Below are 9,594 nucleotides of genomic sequence, written 5' to 3'. Positions count from 1 at the left end.
TGCCTGCTCACAAAGCATTTCTACATTCTCTCAGGAATTTACATTCATTCTATCACAACAAAGTAACAAGAGTTTTACATTTGAAAACAATCTCAAAGAAAGCGTGGTTTTCAAGTAGAGTAAAAGAACGAGGCCTGGGATTTTCCAGATGCTAAGGACAGGAATCAAATGAACGCCATCAACATTCAGGAAAAGGTGAACATCTTCAAAAATCCCAGCCTAAATTATTTTTATTCAAATATATAAAAAAAAATATGAAAACAACATACGGCCAAAATAACTTCCATATAAGTGACAGATCTGTCGAACTCACTGAAAGCTTGCCACCACCTGAAAGTCTAATCTAGTGCCTGTTGAAGCCAATGAAGATCTTTCCATTGACTGTCAAGGCCATCGAATCAATCACTAAATGCTTGAGATATTCACATTAGGACTGGACATAGGCCTTTTTTATAATCATATACAGTACCATTTAGAAGAATGAACAACAGATAACGTTTTACAATTATGTGGCTTGCTCTTTGGCTTAATTGCAGCAGACAAATGTAGAGTGAGGTGCACTTTGTAATTAGTACCAAAAGCTACGTTTCATCATTGAAACAAGTGCAAAGTAGGATTGCGTTTAAAACAATCTTGAAAAGTTTTGAATGTGAACTCTGCCAGGAAACAGGTGTTTTATATATTGGTTCTGTCGCACTGAACAAGTGCTAAAGTGAAATAACATCAAATTGTGCTTCCTCCCGTGTGCACACATCAAAATTAGTGTTTTCTATACTCATTGTTACATCGTTATTGCCACTCATTTTAAAAGGTATCATGTTGTATGCGTCTACCCACTTGGCATGAAGATGCTGGTAGAGTACCTCAAAAACAGAGCAAAGAGCAATAATAGCTGAGTACCTCTAAGCCAGGAAAGGAGAAACTGATAAGTTTCAAGCGAAACTAAACAGAAGTGATTGTTCTATAAAAAATAATCTGTCAAGAAACAAAACCACCAGAGCAGAGCCATCAACATGGGATCAGTGTGACAGAAAGTAAAAGCAAATAAAACTAGATGTTGATGAGTGAAAAAGCAATTATCTGTCTAGAGCAGAAGTGAAACTAATGATCCCTTGAGCTGCTAAGATCCTTCAATTCACAATAAGCTGGAGTTAGCACCTTCCTGACTGAGAACCAAACTGAGAAGGCCTTGAAAACTAATGGATCCCATGTGTTAAGAGCCATACCAGCACTTATACAATTAACCAAAGACACAGCCAAGTATTTCAGAAGGAGACATCAGAATGAAAAGACAGCAACCACATAGCAGGAAGTCAGGGAGATGCATGCAGGCCAAATTCTTTGTTATTCTGTCAAGTATGATTTACTTCATCCTCCTCCTTCTGAAGACCAGCATACTTATCCGAATCCCTAGCCTAGCGGACAAGCTGTGCCCTCTGTTAGATCGCTTGGTCACCGAACCGTGCTTTTTACCCTCAGTCAGCACTTGAAGAGGACACTAGAATGGACTGAATCCGCTTCTGCTAAAATGAGTGGAATACTCCAACTGGCTTCACTGGGAACAGAATCGCGCCCTTTGCTGATATTCATCATATGAGCTTCCCTGCATATTGTATTTATTTTTAATTTTTTTTTTTTTTTTTAAACAAATTTTTAGCAGAAAAAGCTCAGTTAACTAATCTATCCAGCTGGCCCACCCTGTCTTGCCCCACCCCCACCAATACACAAAAGCAATTAAACTGGGGAAGCTATTTCCACTGGTAAAAATATACTGAGTGAGGGCATAATAGATTTTAGCCTGCTTACCTTCTTCAGTAAATGTGCTTTCCACAACTATGTGGACAGATTTTTTTTAACCCAATTTTGTTGCTGTTTATCAATCAGAATAGAAGAATTAATGTAATAGATCCAGATTCCAGTTTTCAAATTGGAAGCAAAAAGAAAAAAAAAAAAAAAGTAATTTGCCAAAAGTCCCCCTCCACCAAAAAAACCCACCAAAATCAAATAAAGCCCCCTTTAACCATTATAACCAAACTTTTAACCATTTAGAACTTCAGAATTCAACTGACAGATTGGTATAAAAAGCATTTTTTATGATATACTGCTCAGTGCTGCTGCAAAATAATCCTAAAAAAAAAAAAAAAGACAGACCCATGCCACACTGTAATACCTGCTGCTTTACACTGTTGAATAGGTTCTCAAGAATACAACAAAATTAAGTGTATTCATGCATATCTGGAGACAAAAGTCTTATGACAGCACTAGTAATAAAGGCAGAGCTATATTTAAGCCATTATTTTGGAGTGCTGTAGTGTGAACACTTTATTCACAGCCATTATGTGATTACGTTTATTACATGAGCCATCAGAACAGATATTTTTCTTAGTAACTGGGTGATCACAGACAGCTTGCTCTTTAGCTCATTTCCGAGTGATGGCAGCTCAGTATGCAAGATTCCCCACTTTATTTTTTGTTTTTACTTTTTCAAAAAAATGCCATAATACAACACAGTTGTACTGGAAAAATGAGACTCTGGCAAGCTTAACTGTAAAAACTGACCTTCTTATATCTACATCTGTATACCTGAAGCTTTGTGCCTGAAGTATGTTCAGAAATTTTAATTGCATTAATCGTTTTGCATCCATAACATCATACTTAATCTTACACCTTCCCAATGCACAAAACAAAACCAAACCACCACCATCTTTTTTGGATAAAAAGCATGATGCAGATGTGTTCAAAATGGTTCCTTTTTCTTTTTTTTTCTTTTTGCAAAAACACCGAAAACATTTTCCATACAAGCAAATCAGAAACCAACTGTACTGCATCATCACACAGCAAGATATGCAAGTTGATTCCTACAGAACTGTAATGCGCCATGTTTCAATTAAAAAAATGTAGTGTTGACCAAAAAAGGTATATATATTTTTCAAAGAGCTTCATTATAACTGATCAGAAACAAAGCTATAAACAGGCTAATGCAAGAACACTTTAGAGCTTCAGCAGTAGTGAATGGAGGATATACAAAGCCTGTTATTTTTATGGCACGTCAGAAGAATTGAAGTGAGTTGCTTTCTCAAAATCATAGCTTGCCTCTATGCTGAATATGTGCTGCTCCACAGTGCTAGTCTTGATTAAAAGGCATACACAGACTTGCCATTCACCCACACAGCATAGATCTTTTTTTTTTGTGCAACGTGTTAGCAATCTAAACAACTGCTCCACACAAAAACTGTCCACAACCACTCGTACACAATACTAACGCCACAGTAAATTACAATAGGACTGCAATACAAAATAGTGTGTCAGATCACATATTTCTTTCCATCTGAAATGAAGTTAGAATCCTGCAAGCTAGAAGATCCACAGTTCGATTTCTGAGTGTAGTTTCTAATCTGAACTGGGGACAAAGTCTCCAGCGTGGACCCAGCCATGTTAACAGTCCTGCCTAGAGGAGCACTAGATTGTTTAGCAGCAGAGGATGCTTTGTTATTTGCAACCACGTCCAAGTTCCCAGTGGGGTCAATGACTGCATTTATAACTGTGGAAAGGGGAAAAGAGAGAGAAAGATTAGCAACATTCAAGAAAGTTTTTAAATAGAAAAAAAATCTCACTTTCAAAACTAAGTGATTCTTATTTAGCCACAGCACTCCATTTTCTGTATAATTAACCCTGGACCAAATGGAAAATGGGACAAGAAAGTAGGTTACCACCGATAAAGAATTTTTGGGCTGATACCAGTTGCCGATATGCAGCCCGGCAGCTTGGAGATCAATGTCTGGCTGGTAAGTCTGCTGGGGGGAAGTGGCATGGGGGATGGAAGGAGCATGGGGAGCAGATCGAGGCCCATGTGGTAAGGGAGGGAATGAGGCTGGGGCTGGGACAGGGATAGGTGCTGCCCAGCCGGGGCAGGGAAGGGCACAAGACACAGCCAGCAGCATGTCCAGGGGGCACAGGAGGGCGCTTCCCATCAGTGTGTGCACCCTTGGGGGAGGTATGGGTGGCATGTGCCCCCTGGATCTGTGTGCAGGGGAAGGGCGGGCTGCTATTGCACACACATGCACTGCTCTGCACTTCTCCCAGTGGCTGCACTTGGGCCAGGTAGGTGGCAGCGGTGGCACTGGGAGGGGGGCTACGGAGGTGACTCTAGCCCCCCCCCCCCCCCCCCCCCCCCCCCCCCCCCGCGCTGCTGCCATATGACCCACTTGGCCTGAGCACAGCCACTGGGAAGTGCCCAGTGCAGCTCCCGCGCTCGAGCCTACAGCAAGCAGTCTGCCTTTGCCCTGTGCACAGATCCTTGCCTTTCCCGGGGATGCGCAAAGCAGCAGGATCCACACCCCCCGAGATGAGCCGCCAGCTCCACTACCACATCCTGCCCCACCCTATCTGGGCAGCACCTCCCCCAGCCCCACTCCCTCCCTCACCACAAGGGTCTTCATCTGCTCCCCTCAGGCCTCTTTTCCTCCACAGACTTAATGGCCAGGAACTGCTCTCTAAGCTGCTGGGATGCAGGCCTGGCTGTGTGCACGCGCAGGGCATTTATTGGCAGCATTATCGGCCACATCAGCGAAAAACAGCTGATTCCCAATAATGTGAATTTTCCTTTTATTGGTGAACCTCTACAAGAAAGTGCAACCATTCATCACTCAAGGCATTTTTACATGTTCTTGTTATGTCTCCAGTAAAGATTACGTTTGTATCTCTATAGCATGGAGTTTTACATACACAATTCAAGCCAACACAAACGCTTGCTTAACACTCCAAGATCTGGCATATTGATTGAAGTGATGCCAACCATTTGCCTATTTCAAAGATGAGAAGCTTTTTTTACTCCATGTTGTAGTGCAATTGCAACAGACCTGAATAAAATGTTTCCACAGCAATCATTTCCAACTACCAGAAATCAGCAATTTTCTCTTTACATTTGAAGTAGGGGAAAAAAAATCCCACCACTTAGTCTGTATATACAAACATGTACACACTCTGAATAAGATTACTTGACATTTAGAAAGCTTAAACTGACTAACCAACCAATAAACCTTGTTAAAGGATTTTAGAATATTTTAGTAAGTCACTTGCATATAAGAGACCAACTGAAAACATTAGAAATTACCAACCTTCAAGTTGTTTCTGAACTCTCCTTAACTCCTTTAGAATAGAACTGATTTCCTAGACATGAAAGAAGCCAAGAAGATCAGCTAATTAACCAAATATTCATTTCACCCAGGAAACAAGTCTACATGTAATACTTAACATTTTTCACCTTTTTCTAATGAAGTAAATTCAAACTCAGTTATTCTATTATCAAACAACAATAAAGTTTGTATCTATGTATGAAGGCTTGTTTGGGTTTGGGCTACCATACTTTGCTAAATGTTATCAGGCTGCTCATACAAATGTTAAGACTTATTTTATTTGGGATTCCAGCTGCCGGTCAGATATATAAACCCCAGTCATACAAAGGGGTTGGCAAGTACAGACGTTTTGATCCTGCTCTTAAAGATGTACATGCATCTTTAAGCATGAATAGTTTCACTGAATCATCTGGACTATTTACATGCTTAAAATTAAGCTTATGCTTAAGGCTTCACATTATTCCTGTGGGGAATCCCATTAAGTGAAACCAGGTGTCTCTGTCACAGGCACCCAATCTCTATAGAAAAAAACATGATGGTAAAAAGCCTATGTCCCACCTGCATCAAGGATAACTAACAGTCACATCTTAAAACAAAAGAAGAAAGAAGTTCAAGGTATACATCTGGACTAACAATCCAGGAAGGTTTTGATTGACTTCAAAGCTCACCATTTTGGTTTCTTATGAATGCCCCCTCCCCGGTAATCATGTGCCACTTACTAGGTGTTGAGATGAAGAACTGAGACAAAAAAGTCTAAGAGACTCTGGCACTGAAACACCATTAAAATTTGTTAAGATAAAGGCATACATCTGTTTTGAGAATCCCTAATTCCATAGGCTTGTGCTGTGCAAGTCTCTCAGCCCCTTATTTTTTTGTTAAACCCTTTACCTTGTTTGAGGTCTTTAAAATTGGCACTTCATTTTCAGAGTTAATTTTGGCCTCCATCTCCTCCCAAGTCCTTTCAGAGTTCTGAAAGAGAATTCTGAAGCGCACAAGATCACACATTTTGTGAAAACGCCAGTAAAGTAAGCCACGTGTACAGTATCAAGCAAACACAAGACCCAGCCAAGCGGCCCAGTAGATCTACCTTCCTCTTGAATGCAACTCAGAAACAACCCAAAGCCATTCCCCACCTGATGGCTGTTCTATGACCTATGGACTGACAATCTTACCCCAAGAAGGCATCCCAAAATCCATTCTTCATGATCTGCACTCTTAATGAAATTGGAACAGGGGACAGTAGATTGAATGGAATGGAGAATGTACTCCCCTCTTTCTACAGGGGAGACTTCTTTAAAGCAAAGTTAAGATGTACCACTGGAGGCAGTCCACGCTTAAAAGTGTCATCAGTTGTCCAGGACTAAGTTGTCAAGTCACGTACAGAAAAGCGTGTGGCTTTTTGCCAACCTCCTCAGGCAGCATTCTAGGCAGCCAGATTAGGACTTTGGTAATTAAGGCACAGACTGTCTTACAGGACAAATCGATTGAGAGTGGAAAGTTAATGGCCATATTTTAGTTCCACTCCCTGTGCTGTTCCCCTTCTGTATGCAGACAACCACACCTCCCAAGTATGTCAATTGAGTGTCTTTCACAAGCAGTTAATTAATAACGCCCCCCGTTTCTCACACTAACTCCACAGCAAACATACATTTCAAATCCAAGGTGAAATACTTACTTCATTTTTTCGGCCAGGTTTTCTGTATTTTCACGGATTGTATGGGATAATTGCGACACTGGGTTCAACATGAGGTTGTCAAAGATGACCTAAAGGTAAACAGATCAGACTGAAAAAATATCCTCCAAAGTTACTGTTTTTATATTCCAGTTTGACAAATTATTCTATTTAGACAGAACATAATTCCAAGGGAGGCTTCATCTATATTTAAAGTTCAAAGGGAGATGAGGGAGAATACAGCTTTGCTGTAGCAAGTCCCTGAGAGGATTAGCACTAATCTGCTAAGATTTTATTTTAGGAGTCAAGGAACAGAGGCCTGCAGAACTGTTTCTGGATTCAGAACTGTGTAAGCATCTTTTTCTAAAACCAAAGACCTCCCATGCTTTTAAAACGCCAAAACAAGCAACTAAATACCATACACAAAACAGTTTACAGCTTTACTATAAATCAAATCCAAGTTGGTTTTCTGAGACTAAAGCTGTTAAAGTAATGCTACAACCTTATGTTAGGAAACAATCATGTCTGGTTACCACCCAGTATTCGTGGCCTCGGTAAGAAATGCTTTATATTCTTGTTACATCAGCCTATGCCATCTACATTCACAGCACATCTAGCCAGAAGCACATAAGAAGCATGTTATATATCACTGGTTCCCATGTATTTGGGGGCAACAGCTCAAGCAAATGACCTCAGATTAGTCTAGGGTTGGGTATTTGATTGATCAAATAACATCTGGTCAATTGACCAGTCAAACACTGATCAAACATTGTAAAAAATTGCCAATAGGTCCAAATAATACATAGGAAACACACAAAATGTCCATTAAGGATGTGGCAAAAAATCCAATTAAAAATCATACTTCTGTAAAGAAAAATACAAAAAAAAATGTAGTTTGTTTTGTAAATTGCTATGATCTTTGACCGATCAAAAATATGCAGTCAGTTGACGATACTTGACCAGTCAATTGACTGGCTTGCCAACCCTAGATAAGTCTGCAACCAGCATGTCCCATTCACATTGTTTTACCCCTCAGGGAAGCACCGCTGGGGACAGGACATGGAGCAATGTTTCACTGAAGACTCGGCTGAAAACAAGAAGGTGGGAGCAGCAGAACAATTCAGATTAGCACAAAAGCTAGGTAGGAAGGGCCAGATTCTGCTGTCCCTCACTGGTACCTTGGTCCATCAGCAGTTTCAATGACGTGGGCAGCAATCAAAATCTCAAGTCACAAACAGTAACTGGGACCAAACCATTACAAGGGCCAAGACTTCCAAAAATGATTAACTTATTGTGGGTACTGAGTCTAAGGTATTTTGAAAGAGAAAGGCCCAGTTTTCACATAGCACTGAAAAGGAGGCCTCTCTAGATGGTGTTAAGTTGGCACCCAAAAAATGAGTCACCCACAATCAGCAATAACTATTAAAAATCTCACTCCAGAGCTTTCTAGGTTTTCCTAGCAGAATTCCACACAAGACAAACGTTTACGCAGCCTTCCCCCATGGTCAAAGTAGCAAGGACTGAGGGAATTTTTTTTGCCTTCCTCTGTAGTGTGGGACACGGTTCTCTTCCTAAGATCCTCCAAGCCAGGGGTTCTCAAACTTTGCAATACTGTGACCCCCCTGGTGACCGATCAATGAGCAGGGGGCAGGGGCTGCCTGCGCACCCACACAGCAGTGGAAGCGGGTGGCACGCGTGGTTGCTTGCAACCCAGTTTGAGAACCCCTGCTCTAAGCACATCCCGAAGACCAATTACTTCTCTATCAGTGCAGCAGCAGGACTGTACCCATGCTATTGTGTCCCCTGCTTTTATTGATGGCATGCTGTAGGGCATTCTTGGTGATGCTGGTTTTGGCCCATGAAGCTGTGTGTGGAAATGGTGAATAGTGATCTGGAGCAATGTTTCTCAACCCATGGGTCTCAACCCAAAAGCCCTAAGAATATATGAAAGGGCGGTGAAAAAACTTTAAAAATGGATTCTCCTTTAAAGGAGAAAAATGTGGGAAACTGTGGCTTTTCCCGTGCAGATTGGCAGAGCTCCACCCTGCAAGGGGCTGTTTGGGGACCCCCATGCCCCACACACAACTCCCGCCCCATTCTACACACCCACCCCTTGCCCCACAAACTAAGGATCTGAGGCCTGGTGTGGGGGCAGTGGGTCGGGACTAGGCACTGATGTTTACAAATGGGTCCTGGTACAAAAAAGGCTGAGAACCACTGATCTGGAGGAATCCTTGTGTAAAAAACTGTTTGCAAGTGCTTGGAACTGGACTCAATGGCCCAGGAGGCTCCTTCGAGTCCTATATTCCCTGCATAAGGGAGTCTTTAAATCATATTTCTATGGCTACAAAAGGTCATGGGCTCTGGAGTGGTTGAGTTCATTGAATTACTGCTTCTGGCAGGTTAAAAAACACAGATACACAGGCTGAAACCTCAGTACTATTATTTGCCAGCTTGTAATTAAAGGAGAAAACCCTGCCTCCTCTCGATTTCTCGTCCTTGTTTTCCTTGAAGGATCCTCTTCTCTGTTATCATTCATGTTTTGATCAAAATCCTTGAGTTCCATTGACCCCGGAGGAACCTTCTGGTAGTTCAGACTTGCTTCTGGAATGTGCTGCACCAGCTTGAAAATAATAAGCAATGAATCAGTCAAAGTTACCCACCGTGTGGATTTAAAAGAGGAAAAAAGCCCCACAAGACGGGCAAAGAGATGGTTGCTGAAGGCACTGCAGATTAAGAAAAGCCCCAAAAGACAGCTGCCCAGCTCCAACCCTGCCGAAGCAGGAA

The 9,594-nt window shown here is 41.6% G+C and overlaps 1 protein-coding gene across 4 annotated transcripts in view; it reads right to left on the bottom strand.

The window, feature by feature from the left end:
- Positions 1-784: 784 nt before the first annotated feature.
- CEP170B (centrosomal protein 170B) overlaps positions 785-9,594 on the bottom strand; it is an 82,115-nt gene continuing 73,305 nt past the window's right edge. For all 4 annotated transcript variants that reach the window (XM_025192601.1, XM_025192600.1, XM_025192602.1 and 1 more), the window contains 5 exons: positions 9,287-9,430; positions 6,811-6,899; positions 6,024-6,117; positions 5,118-5,169; positions 785-3,541 (listed from right to left, as the gene is read on the bottom strand). In XM_025192601.1, the coding sequence (XP_025048386.1) occupies positions 3,306-3,541; positions 5,118-5,169; positions 6,024-6,117; positions 6,811-6,899; positions 9,287-9,430 (615 nt within the window). In that variant the 3' untranslated portion in view covers positions 785-3,305. The remainder of the gene's footprint in view (positions 3,542-5,117; positions 5,170-6,023; positions 6,118-6,810; positions 6,900-9,286; positions 9,431-9,594) is intronic.

This window comes from Alligator sinensis, unplaced genomic scaffold (genome assembly GCF_000455745.1).
Source record: "Alligator sinensis unplaced genomic scaffold, ASM45574v1 scaffold890_1, whole genome shotgun sequence".
NCBI lineage: Eukaryota > Metazoa > Chordata > Crocodylia > Alligatoridae > Alligator > Alligator sinensis.
Note: the sequence above shows the minus strand (reverse complement) of the source record. Positions and strands in the feature narration are given on the sequence as shown.